The 23,098-nt window shown below is 39.4% G+C and overlaps 1 protein-coding gene across 2 annotated transcripts; it reads left to right on the forward strand.

Moving 5' to 3' along the window:
* Positions 1 to 1,080: 1,080 nt before the first annotated feature.
* spg21 (SPG21 abhydrolase domain containing, maspardin) lies at positions 1,081 to 22,706 on the forward strand. 2 transcript variants are annotated; one of them, XM_028581642.1, is made up of 9 exons: positions 1,081 to 1,483; positions 2,067 to 2,129; positions 12,389 to 12,550; positions 13,849 to 13,929; positions 17,272 to 17,417; positions 17,502 to 17,610; positions 19,826 to 19,933; positions 20,029 to 20,169; positions 21,748 to 22,706. In XM_028581642.1, the coding sequence occupies exons 2-9, from the start codon at positions 2,067 to 2,069 to the stop codon at positions 21,853 to 21,855; spliced, it is 918 nt and encodes a 305-aa protein (XP_028437443.1). In that variant the 5' UTR covers positions 1,081 to 1,483; the 3' UTR covers positions 21,856 to 22,706. The 2 variants fall into 2 exon arrangements, with proteins under 2 accessions (XP_028437443.1, XP_028437435.1); XM_028581634.1 differs by having other exon boundaries at positions 1,084 to 1,645.
* Positions 22,707 to 23,098: the final 392 nt, after the last annotated feature.

Here is a 23,098-nt window from a genome sequence, read left to right on the forward strand (position 1 = left end):
TGGTAAAAACGGTCACATTTTTTTACCTTCAATCTGTAGATTTCTTCTAAATTAATCTTTAAACTTAACATTTAAGGGGGAAAGACTATTAACTCATTAACTGGGCCTTGTCAAATGTTAGTTAATTGCCTAATTTGCTTATGAATGTGGCGATTGTGATGAGGTTATTAGACACAGATTTTACTGTAGCTGTTCACCTGGAGTGTTTCCATTAAGTAGGCTACAGCACATGCCTGTATGGCCATGATGCCTCTGCTAACTTATTACACAAGCTATAACTATTTGTTTTGCCTTATTATTATTGGCTAATTAGCTGCAAACTCGAGGCACTGGCTGCTTAGTCTTTTGTTCATCACCGATCACCTCCACACAAGCCAAAACTTTAAGTATCATCTCCCTACAAAATATTTAGATTTTTTAACTCAACAAATACATTTGTTTGACAGGGAAGCGGTGTTCACAGGTATACAATACAGGCCAAAAGTTTGGACACACCTTCTCATTCAATGCATTTCCTTTATTGTCATGACTATTTACATTGTAGATTCTCACTGAAGGCATCAAAACTATGAATGAACACATATGGAATTATGTACTTAACAAAAAAGTGTGAAATAACTGAAAACATGTCTTATATTTTAGATTCCTCAAAGTAGCCACCCTTTGCTTTTTTGATAGGGCTGCAAGCCCTTGGTGTTCTCTCAATGAGCTTCATGAGGTAGTCACCTGAAATGGTTTTCACTTCACAGGTGTGCTTTGTCAGGGTTAATTAGTGGAATTTTTCCCCTTATAAATAAAAAGGGTAGCTACTTTGAAGAATCTAAAATATAAGACATGTTTTCAGTTATTTCACACTTTTTTGTTAAGTACATAATTCCATATGTGTTCATTCATTGTTTTGATGCCTTCAGTGAGAATCTACAATGTAAATAGTCATGAAAATAAAAAGGAAACGCATTGAATGAGGTGTGTCCAAACACCAAAAACTGAGTGTCCCAAATGATGAGGGTCTTATTTGAGACATGTTAAGGTTAGGATTAGAGTAAGGGTAGCACAGGTGGTTTAGCAGGTTCATAATTAATTAAGGACATTCTATGGGGAATTTGGGACACTAAACTGCACATATACCGTTTGTACTGTAAGATGTATAATATAATGGCTGGCAAATGTGTTAATTATCATAAGTAAAAGTCTGACACTGACACATGATCAGTAGGCACACAGAGATATTCCATATCCCATGCTAAACAGAATTCTAACACATCATGGATAACAGCTACTGGATGTTTGTCTGCGCATGCGTAAACGTAGCCTTTACAGCCTGACTGCAAACCGTTACAAAAGGTTACAGCACTGTACAATGTAGCAAAGAGGTTCCAAACCATTATTGAAACCGTCTCTGACTGTAGCTAGCTAACATCCATGGTGTAATGTGCTAACGTTGGCTTGTGACAGACACGCGGACACGCAGGCAGTCAGACAGGCAAGCAAGCAGCTGTGTATTGTTTTGTAGGCGGTGGCAGATTTGCGGAAGTGTGGGAAGCTGTAGCGATAGTCATATGACCAGGCAGGCAGCCGGAGGAAATGCTACCTAGATATGGATAAAATCCCTCGGACACGGTGACTAACATCCACAACGAACACGGTAAAAGTAGCCATAAATCATATTTAGGCACAGTCAATAACTTTATCTATATTAGGTCATTGAGTTATCGCCGTAACGAGTGTTAACGGCCACATACTGTTGATTTTTATCTTCAACGTTACCAGCGCACACCGACAGCTAGCAGTTCAGCTAATATAACTGCGCCAGGTGTTTGTCTTTCTCTAACGCCAACAGCGGAATTAGTCAACAGGTTAGCGGTTTAAGTCACTGTATTTCCTGACTGTCTGTGTCCTCATATGGACAGATTAAAGTGTCTCCTGACTATAACTGTATAATGTGTGTCCCTCCAGATGGACGAGATCAAAGGGTCTCCTGACTATAACTGTATAATGTGTGTGTCCCCAGATGGACGAGATTAAAGTGTCTCCTGACTATAACTGTATAATGTGTGTGTCCCCAGATGGACGAGATTAAAGTGTCTCCTGACTATAACTGGTTCAGAAGCACAGTGCCGCTGAAAAGAGTAAGTACCTCATGACTTGTAATCTGTGATGCTAATCCATAATCACTGCACATGAACACATAACATGTGTAATAATGATTTTACAAACACGTAGAAATATGGAACTAAACATTACCCAAAAAAGCAATATGCCAAGTAAATAGTAGAGATGGCCCGTTACCACTTTTTTGATTCCCGATACCGATTCCGATACCTGAACTTGCGTATCGGCCGATACTGAGTACCGATCCGATACCAGAGTGTCATATATTTTATTATATATTTTATTATGTTTTAACAGCTGTATACTACTATCCCCGTATGGATGTGATATGATTTCTATCTTTGTTGTCGGTCTGGCTCAGGTTAAACTCTTTGTGAAACATGAACAAACACAAACAATGAATGCCCCAGAACTTTCTTTTATTCTCCAGTTTGACAGTCAGTCAGTATCGGAGCCGATACCGATACTGGTATCGGTATCGAAACATCTCTAGTAAATAGACAAGACAAGTCAGGATTATTATTTGGCCTGATGTGTTATGTCAGTAATAACAAAGCGCCGCTTTTAATCATATCAAACCCATAACTGGTTGATCATTTTCATGCAGCATGATCACATTTGCATATCTGTCTGATTACATCACGTGTGTGTCTGTCCCATGACGTGTGAGTCCAGTGTTGCCACATTTCACTGACACCAAGTAGTCCAAACAAACCTGCCCAGTCTTAATTTTCTATTTCCAATTAGGAAAGGTGTTTTTGTCCAGCATTAATGTATACTGCCGTACTATGATACTAGATTTTTATAAAGTCCGTAGTGAGCAAACTGATGCTGATTTTCTTCAGTGAACAGACACACATAGGGCTTGGTCGTTAGTGCAACAGTAAAGGTTTTACCTCCGTAACATCATTAGATTCTATTAGATTAGCTCAGCAGCCATTAAGTATGTATGTTATGGTTCAGTGTTTCCGCTATATACATTTATTAGCTGTAGAGAGGCACCGATTGACCGGCTGGTGAACGGAATTGGCTGATTTTCACGTGATCGGCCATGACCGGCAACCGGCCGGTCAGTCTGACGTATGCCGATTTTATGCCGGTCAAATGCACTCGGGTGCTGCATGATTAACATCGCACAACATCAACATCACACGTGCACACGCAGGGTTTCCGCTATATGCATGTAGCAGTGGTGCCCAATACAACGGTATTGTTCATATTTATGCACAATGACAAATAAAGCAAACTTGCTAAAAAAGGAACTACACGCTGTTTTCAGGTAACGTTACTGTTGATGTTCAAACATGCCTGTGTGTGTGTGTTTTGAGAAATATCAAGGCTTTATTTATTTTAATTTGTTATTTATGTTTTCATACAGAAGTTTAGTTTGCTAAATATATCACATTTCTTTAGTTGGATATTGGATGTGAAAAGAAGGAAATGGTTCTTCCATAACATTGCACTTTAGATGTGTGTGAATTTCCCACACCAGGAGTAATTTGTATAGTTCTGTTTTATAGTCATCGATTATCTGTTTAAAAATTTTCTATTAAAGAAAAGATAGAAAATAAAAATTTGTGTGTGCTGTAAAGTGGTTAGAAAAAATGTAATCGGTATCGGCAGTTCAAACTCAATGAAATTGAAATTGGCCTAGAAATTTGTAATCGGTCTATCTCAAATTAGCAGCGGTCCGCCATTACAAAATTGTTGCTAACGTTAGCAAATAAGCCCACTGACGGCAACGTTATTGTTCATATTTTGCCACAATGTTTAGCAATGACCGTAGTAGTGGTCATAGTGAAAATGTGATCCGAGATGGACATTGCAAAATGTATCTGGACAAAGGACTCCAACATGGATGCCAATGTTGTTAAATTCTCCTCAATTACGGGTCACATCACTGCTGAAACTTAAATTTGTTGGTGTCTCTATTCTAGTATTTACAGTAGCCATCCACCTGCTCCTCCAGGGAGCGTGCATTTATGCTGTTGTTGGTTGTGTGCCAGGAGGCTGTGACTGTAGTAACCATGCTGTAATGTTATGCTGTTGAGAGCAATAAGTAAATGGATGAAACAAGCAAAAAGAGCACTTTGTTGGACATTAACAGCAAAGTTTCCAGTTATGTTGTAAAAAATAACCGGAAATGTTTGACTGTAGTGCTACTATAGTGTTTTTTGAAAATGAAAGCATGAACTGTTATGGAATTTTCCTTTGCAGCAGGGGAAAGAGTTTGAGAGTTTAGTAAATTGAAACACATAAGACCGACTGAGACTAAAACCAAGTTGGGTTTTTGTATTTTATTAAAAAACATATATATTTGCAAATAGGATCAACATGATTTCACAAAAGGCCGCAGCCCAGTGTGGAGTCAGTTTCTCAAATGAGTGCACAAGAACACTAGGCTTATATGCATCTTCAGAGTGACAACACACACGCACTTGGATTATTATGACGCTACAATTTTGACAGGCAATCTGATACAAATGAAGACAATCAGATGAATACAAGAGACATCTTGGAGCCATCTCACCTCCTCCTCCCTGTAAGACTTTCACCCCCCAGTTACATCTTAACTGGCATGGGAAAACTAGAGATAGTTTTAGGGTGACCTTGTACTTTAATCGGTTCAGGCTCACATAATGTTCCAGACTGCATGTCTCACAAAGTTAGAATGAAAATCTACATGTGGAAAATGAGATAAACTCTTTCAGCATTTGTGAGAGCAGTAAAGTAGAAATAAAACATAAAAATATAAGGAATTGTGCTTAAATGTAATTTTGCCATTACATTCCACCCTTTTGATTACAACCTAATCACAATACACAAATTACTTTAATGATTACATATATTTTTTGCAGATAGCGTCGTCCATGTCTTCTATTGTCAGAGGTTGCTAGCACTTGACAAATCGTTGGAAACAATCTTTACCATTGTTTCGTGTGTGTGTGTGTCAGTGTGTGTGTGTGTGTGTGTGTGTGTGTGTGGTCCCCTTCTTGGCTGTTTTGAGCCTCTGTAAGAAGGAGCATTTAAACACACTGCTTTTCAAAGTTTGATCTATGTCATCATTGATTCAAAAATATTGCTTAAATGGGGTTAGTCAATTAAACAAGGTTCATACAGATAGTTATAGTAAACATTTTCTGTTACCACCAATATTCCATTAAAAATATGTACTTAAGGTACAAAAAAAACAGCAATATCAAAAAGTCCTCACATTTTTTGAAACTGGAAACGATCAAAGCAGTTTTTCTGTCAATCAATTAATTGATTTGGCAACTAATCATTTCAGTTGGACTTGTAGGCCTGTATATTGGTCGGGCAGTTTGATGACAATAAAACATATTTCATACACATATGTTTGTGTACAAAAATCCTAATTCTTTTTAACCCAAATATGTCAGATTACATATAGCATCTGTAAGCATTTGACAAAATTCTGATACAAATTTTTTTGTCTTTGAAATCCAAATTAGTTATTCCTAAAAATGACATAATTTGTCTTTGAAATCAAAAACCAACTGTTTGTTTATCACCTATATGAATTTCCCCAGTGTGGGCTAAATTCCCTCAGATGAAAGCAAGAAGTAGATCAAATATAATTGACTTCCGATTGAAAGTAACTGTTAATTTGAACTCCTATACAATCCATCAATAGGAGACCTATTATCCTAATTCAAAAGTACTTTTAGCTCTCTGGTACCAGCAGGAACTGGCCTGAAAGGCAACTTCTTGTTTTTTCTAAACTTTTAGGCATTTGAGTCAATTCAGGTTTCTATGTTGGTGTGCTGAAAACTCAGAGACACAAGGCCTTGTGTCAGACTCCTCCTCGCTGGACACGCCTGCTGTAACCTGAGCCAGTCTCTCATAGACTGGCATCCAGTGCACTTCTCTATCTCTCTAAAGCTCTTGTTTCCTCTAAGCTTTTCCTGACTGAATTGTTATCCCTTCTATTTATAAAGTATACTAGTATATTATATATTATTATCTTTATAGTATAAAAGTATTATCTTTTACTGTTTATAAGAGTTATCTTTAACTTATATTTTACTTTTCGTGTAAACATATAAATATGAGAGTAAATATTAAATGAATATGTGTATACCATTGTCTCAGTACATTACTCATAATGTACATCATTAAGCAGTCACATCAACATTAAACATTTTCATTTAGATATTTAGTCTTAATCATATCTCCAAGTTGTTGATACATTTAATCATCATGGTTTCAAACCCCATCTCAGCACTCACACAAAAAATAGTTTACAGATGTTTTATGTCAGACTTTACCTAAAGCCAAAGTTATTTCTATCAAATTTTCATCAATCCAATTCAGATTCGAACAATGAAACGTACTTTAAACATTTCCTGACACATCAACTGAATACCTATCTTAAAAGTAAAAATAAGTACTTCTAATTATCTTCTCCTAATAATGCTTGTATTTTCAGAATGTGAGTCTGTGTGCTACTTAACTTCACAATGTGTCAGATGTGTCGGAGCAGAATGGTCTCTCGCCCCCCCCCTCCTTCTCTCAGTCCGTCTGCTGGTCCGTACCTCCAGACAGTTTTCATCGATCCTGCAGCTGGAGGGGGAGCGAGATGGACGCGACTGACACAAATGAGGCGCCGTGTGGCACAAAACAGAACTCCAAAAAGCATTATTTGTTCTTTTATCAATATTATCACCTGGAAAAATATCAATAATTATAAAACCGCATTTCTTTCCCTCATGCTGGTTTAACTCTATAAAATCCATACAAATTGTGCTAAAAAGGAAACACTGCTTCTGTAATTGTTCTCTTTTAGATTACTTTAACACAACCTTTAAAGTAAATAGTGAAAGTCAATCAAAACAAAACTAAATTTCCTTTTAGAATAGTTTTCAAATTTAAAAAAATTATGTGAACACCCCATTCATTAAACAACCAATTTATTATTGCTACTGTATCCCTTCTATTTGAGGCATGACAAGCTCATGACTCAAAACAACGCAGCACATATAAATCTGTTCAGTGGTTTAGCCATTAACACTGTCCTGTGTTACACAGCAAAACCTGAATAAAAGCAACACAAAATTCAATAAATCATTTCTTTTAAAAGAAAACCATTCACCAAAGTGTTTTCAACGTCAACATCAATTAATTTAGTTTTAACCTATTTCTGATATAGCAAATCAAAATACAAAGTCTTTAGTGCAGTTTTACTGAAAAAAAAACTCACTAGAGTACAAAATTAAATTAACTGTTTTGAGGCTGAAATCTCATATCAACCTGTATTGGTTTCAATATAACCAATAAACTAAGACGAATTAAACAAAAATATGTTGTTTATTTTCTTTTTATCTTTAGTTTGCAACCCAAAATTATACTAACCGTTGTCTGGTAGTTCTAAAAATCATTATGAATTAAAGTTTTTAGGCCTATAGAACAAACCTAAGTACTTCCAATTGACCTCTATTTATCCAATTTGTTACCTGATATGGGAAACATATCACATTCTATAATTGATGACAAAAACTATATCAAAATCATTGCTGAACCATTTACTGTACATGCACAACTCCTATTTTTCTCTTATCTCTGAGTGTGTGTGTGTGTTGCTATGGCCTTGCTGCTCTGTAAGCTTAGTCTACAGTGAGGGTTAACCAATCACCTCACTGAGTGGCTCTGCTGCTCTCATTGTGGTTGTTAGCATGTCATCAGGAATTTGTGCCTTTTGCACTGAGACATAATACGTTACCAGTTGGTCCTCACACAGTGGTGTGTCTGGTGGGTGTCCTCTTTACCCAAGTCCAATGTGTGGAGGTGCAAATAGGATCAACATGATTTCACAAAAGGCCGCAGCCCAGTGTGGAGTCAGTTTCTCAAATGAGTGCACAAGAACACTAGGCTTATATGCATCTTCAGAGTGACAACACACACGCACTTGGATTATTATGACGCTACAATTTTGACAGGCAATCTGATACAAATGAAGACAATCAGATGAATACAAGAGACATCTTGGAGCCATCTCACCTCCTCCTCCCTGTACGACTTTCACCCCCCAGTTACATCTTAACTGGCATGGGAAAACTAGAGATAGTTTTAGGGTGACCTTGTACTTTTATCGGTTCAGGCTCACATAATGTTCCAGACTGCATGTCTCACAAAGTTAGAATGAAAATCTACATGTGGAAAATGAGAAACTCTTTCAGCATTTGTGAGAGCAGTAAAGTAGAAATAAAACATAAAAATATAAGGAATTGTGCTTAAATGTAATTTTGCCATTACAGAACACATGTTATAGCACAAACACAAAACACAAGTATGAACCTGAACATGTTATATAATAGCTCATCTTATAACCTATACAAAACATTGGCAGTGGCGGCCAGAATAAAATCAGTGTTTAAAGTGAATAAAATAGCCTTCCCAGCCTGCACCACAACTACACCTATCCTACATACCTTTCAATTTTGGCTGTATTTTTTGTGTCCCCTTCAAAAATTGCTTTTGAGAAATGTTCTGTTTATTATGCCTGAAACTAATACGCCTCTCACACAAAATATCCAGGTTGAATGTGTAGTTGAATGGGGTAACCCTCCTCTATCTACTGGGCATCGTGACCCAGGTAGCGAGGTGGGTTGGATCAGGGTAGAACTAGGGTTGATTTCAATGTCAATTGCGCTTGACCTGGGTCGCCACCAGATAGGGTGGGACAAATTATGTGATTGGTTTTGAAATGAGAGTGGGGCAGTCATGGGTCGCTGCACACTTTGGAAAAACAACAACAACAAAGATATTGTCTCACTATGCTTCACGCTGGATTTTCACAGGCAGCTTCAACAACAGCAATGTGAACGTATGAAAATAAGTTCAATTTAATTCTCCCGGCACCGCCGCTCTTACAAGACAAACACCTGTCTGCAGACTGCAGTTCAGTGTGGCTGCTGGGGAGTGCGATTCTCTTTTTTTTATTTTTTATTTTTTTAAATAAGTCGTGAAGCCAACAGCAAAGCCCAACTTTACTTTAGATGAAATCAAACAGATCTCCCCTCGTCTTAAAATAGTCAAACATCGATACTAGACTAACCTACTTCCTTTTCTTGTTGCTGCAGTAAATATGCAGAGGAGGAGAAATCACACTCCACAAAATCATCTGAGAAGTCTTTGATGGTTATTTTTTTGTGCTTTGGAAGGTATTCACTGCAAAACAATTAAAAAATGAATTATTTCAGCTACAAAACACATTAGCTCTGCTGTTATACAGCTGGACGGGAGTATGTGATGTTTGCTGTTCACTGAATATGACTTGTAAAGCCCCGCCCATTTATAGAACTTAAGGTAATTGTTATGCAGTGCTCCCAGGTTGACCCAGGTGATTTCTGATGTACCCATGTAGACTGGCTTGGTTTGAATTTCCAAAAGAAGGGTTGAACCCTGATCAGACAACCCTAGCCCAACCCTGGTAGGTGGTGTGAGAGAGGTATACCACTGAAACCTGCTTAAATGACACAAGTTCCATCAAACGTCAGGCCAGTAAATACCAGCCGACCCATTAGACCAGGGCTGGAAAAGTAAAAAAAACAACAAAGAAATCATTTCATATAGATAATATACAACCCTACTACTAACCAGTGACTGGTAAGCTTCTAACAGTATAAAGTTCCTTACAAAGCAGCTTTGCGAGTTATTAAAAATGATTTCTGAAAAAAGGGCTAGATTAAAGCATGCTGTAGTCAGTATTATCGGTACCTACTGTGTAAACAAAAAGCCAGAGTCAAATGGAGGCTCTTAAAGGGTAACTACCGTTTTTCTTTTTCAACCTGGACCCTATTTTCTGTCTGATGGCGCTTACCCACTGCTAGTACCAGCTGTACTCGGCTCGACTCGGCCGCGGTGCCCTGTCCTCTTTACATTGCAGATTTCGTACCGCCTCATGCATGAGGCGAGCGTGGCTGGTCGTCATAGCGAGGCCGCATTAAACTGCCGTGACCTAATGTGACACACACATTGTGACAAATTTTGTTTCAAAAGAAGCTGGAGGCAGCAAAAAAAAAAAAAAAAAAAAAAACGCTGGCTAAACTATTTAAAAATGGCAGGTTTGTTCAGGACAACCCTGTCTGTCGCTAGCAATGATAACGCAGTGATCAGTGACGATTCTATCCGACCAATCAGTAGTCTGCAGGTTTTCACATCACCTTTGGGTATCGCCTCAGCTCGCTTGGGACCTTGACGGATGTAATAGTAAAAAAAAAAAGTACCTGTTGGCAGGTACCAGGGACTTTTTTTCATAATGGAAAACCAAAAAAGACGAGGCGAGGCGAGTCGAGCAGGGACCATATATTTGAAAAACAGTCAGCATCGGGCAAAACAAGCTACAATAAAAGTTCTCGAGGCTATTTTGCAGCGGCTCCGCCACTTTTCCCGTTGCCTCGCGCCGCCCAAGACGATTGTGATTGGTTTAAAGAAATGCCAATAAACCAGAGCACTTTTTTCCCCCCATCCAGGAATGCTGTTCCAGACCCTCCTTTGCAGCGCTGTGGATACGTGTATACCAGTATCGGTATCGGCTCCGATACTACCTAAAACGCTGGTATCGGTATCGGGAAGTACTGGAGTTTATGCACCGATCCGATACCACGTAATAAAGCCCTAAAGAAAATCTACATTAAAGTAGTTTATTTATGTTCTTTTTCCGTTATAACTGCCTGTCAAACTGGAGAATAAAAGAAAGTTCTGGGGCATTCATTGTTTGTGTTTGTTCATGTTTCACAAAGAGTTTAACCTGAGCCAGACCGACAACAAAAATAGAAATCACATCGCACCCGTACAGGAATAGTAGTATACAGCTGTTAAAACATAATGAAATATATGACACTCTGGTATCAGATCGGTACTCGGTATCGGCCGATACGCAAGTTCAGGTATCGGAATCGGTATCGGGAAGCAAAAAAGTGGTATCGGGCCATCTATACATGCAACCAACTGTTTTTTTATTCCTTTTTTTAATGATATAGTTTGTAGGGTTCTGGTCAAATTCTCTTTATCAGTTAACAGTTGATTATTAACATCCCTAATGTGTATGGTATATGTCAGCTGAAGAAACGGAATCAGAAAATATCCAAAGATATGTTTAGAAACCGTGTCACCGTTCTCAACCACCAGAGTCTATTTTAACTCTTGTTGGTCACAGTTGATATAGAAAAAACAAGTTTGAGGAGGGAACCTTATCATAATCAGATTATTTGTACTCTTCAATATAAAAATTTGTATTGGCCTAAAGTGGGGCTGTACTAAACCGATGAAATATATGTAAAATAGAATATGTTTTCACACAGGACTGTGGATTTTGTCATCTATCACTTCCATTAAAAACCCATTCTCACGAGTCGTCTTCATGTTATTAACATGTCCGTGTGAGTGGATCTGTGTGCCATACTGAGACAGTTCTACAGTGAGTTAGATAAACAATAATACAGGTTGTGACTTACATACAAGAATAATTGGCATTACCTTATCTTTGAGAAAACGAAAACCACAACATGTAGTTTCATGTTTTTCCCATGATCCCTGGGAACTTGGTTCAAAGACTAATGTATTTTTATTTTTTTTTAATTATTGGGCAATCTGCTAATTATTTACTTAATCCAATATCTTTAATGATAATCTTTATCAACAAATAGTCCCATGTCAGATCTTGGGACCAGAGAATCCTTCAGAGAGTCATTCTTTACAGAGAAGATGTTTCCTGTAAATTAGCTTCTAGCTAACTGCTACAGCCAGCAAGACTTAACTTGATTATTTAAACCTTTTTACTGTGTGTGTGTGTGTGTGTGTGTGTGTGTGTGTGTGTGTGTGTGTGTGTGTGTGTGTGTGTGTGTGTGTGTGTGTGTGTGTGTGTGTGTGTGTGTGTGTGTGTGTGTGTGTGTGTGTGTGTGTGTGTGTGTGTGTGTGTGTGTGTGTGTGTGTGTGTGTGTGTTGTGTCTGTCGGTCAGTCCTAGACTTTATTAAAGTTTCAAGTCTTTACCATAACTTTAACTAGTTAGTTTCATTACGTTTCTTCTGGAAAGCTTTGCAGCAACCATTGCATGTGTGGTCCCCATTATTAAATGCGTATAAAGAACTCCTTGAACTTAGTGTTTATTTTAGTCTTCAAGTGAAATAGTTCCGTATTTGCGGCCTGTTTGAAATCCAGTGTGAAAGAAACTTCAGGGCCATGATTAGTTTGCAGGATGCTGTTTTCTCACGTTGTTTTTTTTTTTTTTTTTTTTTTTTTTTTTGTCTCCGCCAGATTATTGTTGATGACGATGACAGTAAGGTGTGGTCGCTGTACGACGCCGGCCCAAAGAGCATCCGCTGCCCCATCATCTTGCTCCCTCCAGTCAGTGGGACAGCCGAGGTGTTCTTCCAGCAGGTGCTGGCTCTGACGGGATGGGGCTACCGAGTCATCTCAGTGAGCTCAACACTGCAAACACACTGCAGCTTCAGCATGTCACATCTTGTGTTTCTACTGCTTCAGGTTGAATAGGGCTGCAGCTAACGTTTATATTAATTCTGGATTCCTCTGCCTTTCTCTATTCGTATTGTTACTGTTATTAGTTTTCTCTGTAAACTGTTTAAAAGCTTAACATGCCCACTAGGGCTGAAACGATTCCTCGACTAATTCGACTACAAAAAATCCTCCAAGCAAAATTCTTTGCCTCGAAGCTTCGTAAAATCAATGTAATTAAGGTTGTACGGCTCACTGTGTTTCCGCACGGAGGTTTTTTACTAGCGCTCCACAAGTTGACCCTTCTGTGGATACAAGAATGACGGCCCAGATTACAAATGAAGGAAGACGAAAATAGCGAGGGTCTAAGAGAAGAGACAGGCGAGAGGAAACGACAGAAAGTTTGGGATCATTGTAAGCTGCAAACATGCTGCGACATCATCTCTGTAGAAAACATCCAGTGTACTCATCCATTCCACGGAGCGAAGCCTACACAAGGTAATAAACTGCTGCTCTCGTCCACCGCGCTGTTTTACACAACTAGCCTACAGCACGCTACTCTGCTAATAGCCATGTTTTACCAACAAGCTAAAACAAAAGCTGCCGGTTTGTAGTTTAACTGTTTATTAGTTTGCTACTAATCTTTGGAAACTTAGCTGCTGCCGGAGACAAACCGGCTCCTCCCCCCCCCAGCATTGGCCACTTAATATGCCAGTGAATGACGTCATCATGCCGGTGATGTCAGCATTCTTTATTCTTTCTCCTCACTGTGTATTAGGCTTCTGAAAATGTGTCCCCCAGAACAGTATAGTTGAATGGACCTGCTGTAAGCTTTAGACAGTCCCATTTACCCTCTGGTTAATGAACAGCTCTTTCGCATATCCACTGCAAAGAGCCAGAGGCAAGAGTCTTAGAAATGTTTTTCCTTTTTTTTTTTTTTTTTTTTTTTTTTAAGTAAACAGCAATAATAAATATTTACTATTGCTGTTTACTAAGTATTTCTTATCCGATTAATCGAAGGAATAATTGGTAGAATAATCGATTACTAAAATAATCGATAGCTGCAGCCCTAATGCCCACCTTGAGTTTCTCAGAGCTCAAGGTGGCGTCTTGTTCTGTTTCCTGTGATAGATACCACCTGAGACTGGTGCTAATCAAATTGAGTTTCTGTTAATGGACCCATTGATGAATCCATTACTTAACTAGCATATTGGCCTGAGTAGAAGACTAGCCTGACTCCAGGGTCAATGTGTGGTTTCCAGCTCCAGTATCCGGTGTACTGGGATCTCATGGAGTTCTGCGACGGCTTCAGGAAGCTTCTCGATCACCTGCAGTTGGATAAAGTAAGTGTGTGTGTGTGTGTGTGTGTGTGTGTTTTCCTTTTGCTTCAGAGCTGGGCATGCAGTGTTTTCTTCCGCCATGAGTGGCCAACTTAACATCTAAAAGTACTCCCAGGAATTACACACATACACGTAACCGCAATCTGAATCCCATCATTATACAGTAACCGAGGGAACCAAACCACAAAGAGTGAAAAGCTCAGCTGACTAGCGTGTGAGATGGGAGTGACGCATTGACCCCTCGGCTGTTTTGATTGGCTGACCTCAGCCAGCTGTTAGGTACAGCACTGTCTATATGAATGGGCTAGTGGATTTACAACAGCTAGAGCATCAGTAATTAAACATAGTTACTTGATAATTTACCAACCTCACATTTATAACCTAGTTAATCAGAAGTTGCTGATCAGTTCAAACTGAACTATATTTTATTGCATATATATATATAACAGGTAAGCTATTTGAAGATGAGTAACCTGTAAGGTTATGTTGTCTAATGTTAAAAGGTTCATATTATGGCTAGCTAGCTAATGATTATGTTAGCATTATGTACCTAACTTGTTAGCTAACACTTTAGTTGAATGCCACATCAAGCATTAATAACTCAGATATATGTAATCATGCACGCTCACATTTCCTGTATATACAGAGTGAGTTCATAACTGCAGACTGCGAGACGTTATGTGATCATATTAAATCGTAGCATTAAAATCAAAACCTATTATCTATGCTTACTAGAAACAGAAGGAGACATCTGATTGGCTACAGTTACTTCCCTGTTAAAGTACAGTACATTTGTAAAGCGACACACACACACACACACACACACTCACTCAAATGTATTAAGTTTATGATGATAAACAACCACATCAACAAAAAAATATTTTTGTCCATCAGAAATACATTTGTGAACCATATTTTATTTGTTTCACATTTATACAACAATAACTATTTTTCTGTGCATTGACAAATATTTTTGTGGACTGAGTCATTTATATATAAATCCTAAAATACATTAGTAAATCCTTCTGTCAGCATTGGTGTTCAACATTTCCGACCACACTTGAAGGCAGCGTCATGTCACAGAGAGAGAAAAGAGAAGAAGTCACTTTGCTTGGTTGTTGCAGTAAACAGTCAGCTGTTGTTACCCAAACTCCTGGGCAGTTGAGTGCTTGTGTTTTCTTTTTTGACTTGTTCGTGGCAGTGATGTTTCCTGTTTCCTGTTTCCTGTACCGTTACAGGACTCTCACGCCGCTTAACGGACTGACGAGTTACATGACCTGCTCTTTATATGCCGTTTTGTTTGTTTGTTTTGAATAGAAAAAAAAAAAAAAGACACTATTTCACACAAATGTCTAACAGGATAAAATGATGAAGTGTACACCCAAAACGGTCAAAGGTCACACATGCTGTGACATCATAATGTTTGTGGCCATTGGGGGTCGGGTACCGACTGAATTACGTCGGTACTACCAAGGACCAATTCACCAATTAAATCAACCAATTCACATTAAATCAAACTGCCAAATTTCAGTTCCTGTAGCGCAAGCTTATCTGTCCTCTCTACATGTTGACAGAGAGTGGAGCTCCGCTCTCACACACACACACACACACACACACACACACACACACACACACACACACACACACACACACACACACGCAGAGGTGCGGACGGAACAAAATGACATCGCCTCGGCAGTTTGTTCAACGTTAAGTAGTGATGGCGAACTGAAGCTTTCTGAACCAGTGAAGCTTTCAATCCAATTGGATTGAAAAAAAGGTTCAGTACTCGAAGCTTCAGAACTCTATGAGGACATCTGGTGGTGAAAGTTAAGGATAGCATGTGTCACAAGCTTTCACAGATATTAGCCATGAATCCACCAAAAAAAAACAAGAAAAGTTAGGAGTTTGGTTGTGAACACGTGCAATCAACTTGGGAGGGAAATGAATGAAGAACACATTGCACACACATTTCTGTGACTATATTGAGTACGTAGCCTAGAGCAACATTGTCTCCTCAGCCAAATAGGTGAGATAGGCATTGCAGAAGGCGTAGGCTATACTCGCTATAAACTCTCTTTTATAAACGCTCTATTCGCTATAAACTTAGGCTACTTGCAATAAACTCTCTAGGCTACTCGCTATGAACTTTTTACTGGCTATACACTTTCTACTCGCTATAATGATCTCTCTATTCACTAACTCTCCTGACTCTGTTGACTCTGCTACTGCATCAACCCACAAAGGCGCGTCCTGTGTCGCTCAACTTTTAAAGCTTTTGAATTCGACTTCGAAGCAGTCACGTGGGCGCTTGTGAAACAAAGCTTTGGACGTCACTGGTCACGTGATCATCTCAAAACGAATCGAGCTCCGATACGAAGCTCCATTCCAAATTGGTTCATGTTTTCGATACGTGCCTCGAGTCAGGGCAATGCCTGGAAAGCTGTTGCAAGTGTGGTTAGAGTTTTTCAAAACTCCACGCAGACGGCGTTCGCTGCGATATAACATAATGGCGAGCTGAAAGCAGCCATGGTGGGTGGATTCATTCAGGTTGAGCAATTTGATGATGAATCCACCTTAATTATTAAAAAGTATCGGTATCGTACCGGTATCAGCGATACTGGCCCTGTATTTACTTGGTATCGGATCGATACCAAATTTTGCAGTATCGCACACCACTAGTGGTGCGGTTACACTTCTACCTAGACAGACAGGCAGGGTTCTCTTTGCCCTTTGGACTGACTGACAGGCTGGAGATTGTAAGGGAAGGCAACTTTATTTCTATAGCACATTTCAGCAACAAGGCAATTCAAAGTGCTTTACATAAAACATTAAAAAGCTATTAAAAAGCGCTAGAAAATAAAACAAGATTAGAGAAGATACAAATACAAGAATAAAAGTTCCAGTGCAGTGTAAGAAATTAATGATTTGGTTTAATAGTTTATAGGGACGGGTTTGGGAGGAAAGAGGGAGGTGTGTTATTTTGTGTGCAGTGTAAAATGTTCTAAATAAATAACAAGATGGTCTAAGTAAATAGGATAAAAAAGTTTGAAATTATTTTTACAATTGAAATTATTTTATGTTATTGCAGAGAGAAAGTACAGAAAAAAAGGTAGCGTTGGGTACCGTAACTGAATTTGAGACCTTAACTCAGGAACAGAAGTGGAGACATTTTGTCGGATAGTGAAACTGTGGTGGTTGTTAAGATCTTTTGTGCTGCCGGGTTGAAGATGTGGGTGAAGCATCCACATTTCGCCAAAAAATAAAGTTAATACTTTAGCACTGTGGGCCTGATCACCCTTTTTTCTATATCAAATGATGATCCTCTGTCACTTGAACTTCCAGGTCCATCTGTTCGGTGCATCCCTGGGGGGATTCTTGGCTCAGAAGTTTGCAGAGTACACACACAAGTCTCCCAGAGTGCACTCGCTGATACTGTGTAATTCCTTCAGTGATACCTCCATCTTTAATCAGACGTGGACAGCCAACAGGTGCTTTTCAATGATTTCATCACAGACTGTCCTCTCAGTGGTTACATTCATCATTAATGTTTCCTTTCCATCTTCCTTTCTCAGTTTCTGGTTGATGCCAGCTTTCATGTTGAAGAAGATTGTTTTGGGGAACTTTGCTAAAGGACCTGTGGACCCTAAAATGGCAGATGCGATCGACTTCATGGTTGACAGAGTAAGTGTGTGTGTGTGTGTGTGTGTGTGTGTGTGTGTGTGTGTGTGTGTGTGTGTGTGTGTGTGTGTGTGTGTGTGTGTGTGTGTGTGTGTGCGTGCGACAAGGTCAACTAGACGTTCTCATATCACCCCTGTACTCAAGTCTCTACACTGGCTCCTTGTCAAATATAGGATTCAGTTTAAGATTGTCACATTAACATACAGATCATTGCACGGACAGTTTCCTGCATATGTGGCCAACCTACTGGAACCTTATTTGACAGCACGCCCTCTAAGGTATACTATGTCAAATGTATTAACTGTTCCTCGCACCCGGCTTAGGACTCGTGGTGACAGAGCCTTCGAGTTGGTAGCACAGAGACTTTGGAACGCTCTCTCTCCTCCAATATGATCTGCTTAGTGAAAAGACCTACTTTTTTTTTAAACACCTTTTTTTTTTGTTATGTATTACTATGTGACTTCAATTGTGCACTGTGTTATTGTATGTTTCCAACCTACAATAACAACCTGTAAAGCACTTTGTGATTTTTATCTGTGAAAAGCACTATATGAATACATTTTACTTACTTACTTATCTTGATTGGATTTGCCGTGAAGCTAAATATTAGTATCAGTAATGCAATGATATGCTGTCAGAAGTGCATTCACAGTGTTGCATGCGAGTATGATGATCACACTACAACTGAAGCATGTGCAGGAAGACAGGTTAGAGATCAGGGATAAGAGCTAAGCTAACCCATTTTAGACCAAGGGAACTCCACTACCCACCATCTTCATGGCCCTCACACATCTGGAAAATAACTCCTACGTCACTGTGCTCCCATCAAACCGATGGCAAGACCCGGGATGAAGTTGGACAGGACTGTGTGTACAACTGATTTAGTGAGACACAAATCAGACAGAATTGCTAATAACTGTGTGTTACTACAGCTTTCACTGCTGATGATGCATGGTAGCCATGTCGGATTTTGAGCTCGGGGTGCTCTGTGGTTGTCCGACTTTGACCTCTGAAAGTCTGACTCCCGAAGAGAAATGGAAGGCACTATTATGGAGTTTTTCTATTACATGGTACCTGCTCGCCTCGCCTCTACTCGCCTCGACTTGACGCACTGTGCGTCCATTTTCCATTGCAGATTTTACTAGCGCCCCAGCTGGTCATCATAGCGGTGCTGCCGTGACCTAACGCGACACACACACACACACACACACACAAAACGTTGAAGGTGTGTTGCTGTTTCCACAGCCAGAAGACCCATTTTGTTTCAAATGAAGCTGGAGACAGCAAAAAAAAAACGTTTGTTCAGGACACCCTCCTCTGTCGCTTTCACGTCACCTTTTGGTATCGCCTCAGCTCGCTTGGAACCTCGACTGAGGTGGTACTAAAAAAAGTACCTGTTAGCAGGTAATGGGTACTTATTTTCGTAATGGAAAACCAAAAAAGGCGAGTAGAGGCGAGTCGAGCAGGTACCATGTAATGGAAAAGCGCCATTAATGGAGAGATGTCAGAGCGAGGGGGCGTTCACGTACAGCTGTTAGGGGTCCTTGCCTGTGAAATGTCTTTTCTCTCACCTCACATCTTCAGTGGAGGGGCTAAGATGTGAGGAAAGGACGTGAAATGAGTCAAAGAAATGTGTTGACAGTTTAGACAAACTCTTAAACAGTAACAAATTTCAAAATAAAAATAAAATAAAAAATTTAGGTCTTAAAAAGTCTCAAATTCGCTGGTATTGTGTTCTAGGTTTTAAATAATTTTAACAGGTCTTAATTTTCCTACGTCCATGCAACGCTAACTTTTTTTTTTTTTTTTTTATTCCGTGGTGTTGTAGTTCTTCTAGTTTCTTTCGCTAGTCCAAATATAATTTTGCTGTATTACGACTACAAATGAGAACAACATGCAACTTATATTGCAGCCAATCAGCTTTTGTGTTATTGGTGCGAGTCTCTTTCGTATTGTAGACATAAAACCGATATTATTCTTTAGCGATACTTCAAAAAAACTGGACTTAGTTAATGTTGTGATAAAGGTCTTAAATTTCACTTGGTGAATCCTGCAGAACTCTGTCTTGGAAATATATCAAATAAATGTGTTTCCCAAAATGTTAAACTACTCTGTCCAACCAGGTGACCACTTTGTTCCTTTTAAGTATACATATGTAATCTCTATGTCTCCTTGTTTAAATGTTACCTCTGCCCTCCATGTGCTGTTTGTGCTGTAGTTGGAGAGTCTGAACCAAAGTGAGTTAGCATCGCGGCTAACACTCAACTGTCAGAACTCTTACGTGGAGCCGCACAAAATCAAAGATGTTGCTGTGACCATTATAGATGTAAGTGTTAAACCGTCTCTCTTCATCAGGTATACCAGTGTCCATTAGTATGTTTTCTACTGCCATAACCTGAAAGACATGCTTTCTCTGTGGAGGTGTTTGATCAAAGTGCTCTGTCGCTGGAGGCCAAGGAGGAGATGTATAAACTGTATCCTAACGCCAGACGGGCTCATCTGAAAACAGGAGGCAACTTCCCGTACCTGTGCAGGAGTGCTGAGGTCAACCTCTACATACAGGTGTGCTCTGGTTTCTCTTTTACTATCAACTATCAGCTGCTGTCTGCAGAGAACACATGTTGATCCTCCAGGTGAACAATCCCAGATGGATTCAGTCCGTAGTGGGCTGGTATTTTAGAGTCGAAGAATCAAAGGGAAAAAGCTGCCAAAATTCAACAGCTGTTGTTTTAGTAGATATTATCTACTTTTCACCATGCAAATGAATGACTATGAGTGAATAGTTTTATTTCGAACAACTTACAAAAAATTTAAACAAACTTAAAATACAAGACACAAAGTATTCCACTTTAAAAAAAAGCCAGAATAAGCTAAATAAATAAATCCTCTTAAAGCTATATTGCGAAGTTTCTGTCTCCCCCATGAGGAATTCTAAGTAATGACAACAAAACTGTCGGCGCATACACATGATACAAGCCTTCCGTGATCACGCACCACCGCCACAACCACGAGCACATCCACCTGTTCCTTGAATCAAGCTGAATCTGATGATATAGGCCACGCCCATTTCTGCTAAGAGGTTTTTTTTTTCCGCAATATCTCGCTATGTGCAAACCCAACTTTTTCAAACTCCTCCTCGGCAGTACGACCAATCTGCACGAAACTTAGTACGTAGCATCTCCAGATGGACCTGACTAAAATGTATCAAAAGAATTTTGCTATGTTAAACTATGCACAATTTACGACCAAACAAATTTTCGTAGCTAGCTACCAAACACGAACTTTAGCATATCTCGGACAAATTAAATGCTATCAGATAGATTATATATTATATAGATTAATAATAGCTCTGTACAAAATTTGGCAAAAATCGGCCATTAGGGGGCGCTATAATCAATGTTTGTGTTTTGGCCAATAACTCAATGCATGTAAATGGAACATTAGCAATTGCAATTTCTCTACCATAGTAATTGCTATCAACATGAAACTTGTGATGCTTGTTTGGCATGCTGCTCTGAGGCTCTGTACCAAATTTGGTGAAGTTCGGGCATTAGGGGGCACTATAATCAACGTAGACGATTTTTGGCCCTTTTACTCAATCAATGTAAATGGGATATTTGCAATTGGAGTGTACTACAGACCTTGCAGCACACACCCCGCGATATTTACTGACATTTGCCACCATTATGCTTTGGGTTCCGCTTTCGCATGTTCCCCGGGTTGTTTGGGGCGACTCGCGCCGGGAGACTTGGACCCCCTCATAACTGCTTGCAGTTCTAGTTTGAATTGTTTTTCAATATTCAACCATACACCCAGTAACCTAATTTTTTTGTTCATGTACCATCCTTAAGCTACTGTCTATCCAGTTTAAAATGAGCTGCAGTGGTGTGTTAAAAGTTGAGACTAACTCAACTTTTGGAGAAACTCTACCCTGTCATGAACAGAGATCAGACTTTTCGGTGTGTTTTGAGGCGGTGCGAGAGTCCCGTACAGGAAAGAGGAAACATCACTGCCTCTATCTCTGCCACCAGAAAGTTTTTTAAAACACAAGCACTTAACTGCCCAGGAGTTTGTGGAACGGCTGACTGTTTCCTCAATCCCTCCGTCTCTTTATGATGCTGCTTGTATTTTCCTGCACAGATTCACCTGCGTCAGTTCCACGGGACGAGATACGCTGCCATCAGTCCTGCCATGGTGAGTGCTGAGGAGCTGGAGGTGCAGGAGCAGGGATCTGACCCCGACCAATGACCCCACACTTCCTCAACACTTTCTCTCGCTCTTCAGCATTTCACAGGACTTTCTTCAATTTTTTTATGGACCTCAACAGTCAATCAGCGTCTCAACTGAGAATATTTTTATTTAACAGATGAAGCAATATTTTGATAATGACCTGTACATGGATTGTACTTGGCCGCTTTGCTTTAAAAACACTTTGCCTTATGTGGAATGAATTTGATAATCGTTGCACTCATAAACTGCCTGAACTGTTTGCCTCAAGTGTTCATTTCTATGTGTAATATATATTGTGCTTAACATGGTTTCCTGTTAACAGAAAGATGAACACTGGTTTTGGAAACGTATATCTGAAAGTGTTTGTGTAATTCAAAGAGATGAAATTGCATTTTTTTTCCCCCGTTTGTTTTTGAATACAGTACCTTATTTTAAAATGTCACATGTTCAGTTGTTATTTCCACTCGTGTCACAGTGGGGAGCTGTCCTAAGGTTACATGTTGTGCCTGTGAGCAGTGTCTTTGTGAAGCCATCCATCTGTTGAACTGCCAAAGCCTCAGCCACTAAAACACTTTCCTGTTCTGTTTTGGCCAGCTGAAAATCAATCATAGGTCCAAGTCCACTACAACTACAGCCTGGGGGTTCATTCAGAGCTCCAAATGATGATCACTTTAATTTCTCTGCTTCTGAACACTTGTAGAATACGTGGTGTCCTGTGTCTTTGTATAAGAGATGATGAAAACATGCTCTACACTGTGAAACATTATCTTCTCATTTTATGTCACTTTCTAGCAGATGAATGTTGAAATCTGCTGTGTATATATGTCATGTACAACCAAGGAGGAATAGCAGAATGTGCTGCAAACGTGTGTTCCCTTCATTTCTTTCACTACAGTAGAACCAACTCTGTTTGTCCACCAAGTCCAGACCCACTGGTCATATTTAGGTGCAATTGATCGAATTTAGCCGCTAGATGTTTCACTCCCCCTCCCCCTTCTATTACATTCATGTCATAACTAGAACTTGCCATGCAACTACTTACAGTCACTTATACAATTGGCTCACAAGCCTAGTTAGAAGCTGAAAGCAGACATCCGACATTAACAAAATTATTTTGGACCCATCAACATTGTTTTCAAAGGAATTCACAATAATTTTCTTTTTTTCCGTAAAAGCAATACTTTTATTCTGCACCTTTCTAAAAGCTCTGTGGGTGTAATTATTTTAAATTATTGCCATAAAATTCTAATCAATAAGACAT

The sequence above is a fragment of the Perca flavescens genome, chromosome 1 (genome assembly GCF_004354835.1).
Source record: "Perca flavescens isolate YP-PL-M2 chromosome 1, PFLA_1.0, whole genome shotgun sequence".
Lineage (NCBI taxonomy): Eukaryota > Metazoa > Chordata > Actinopteri > Perciformes > Percidae > Perca > Perca flavescens.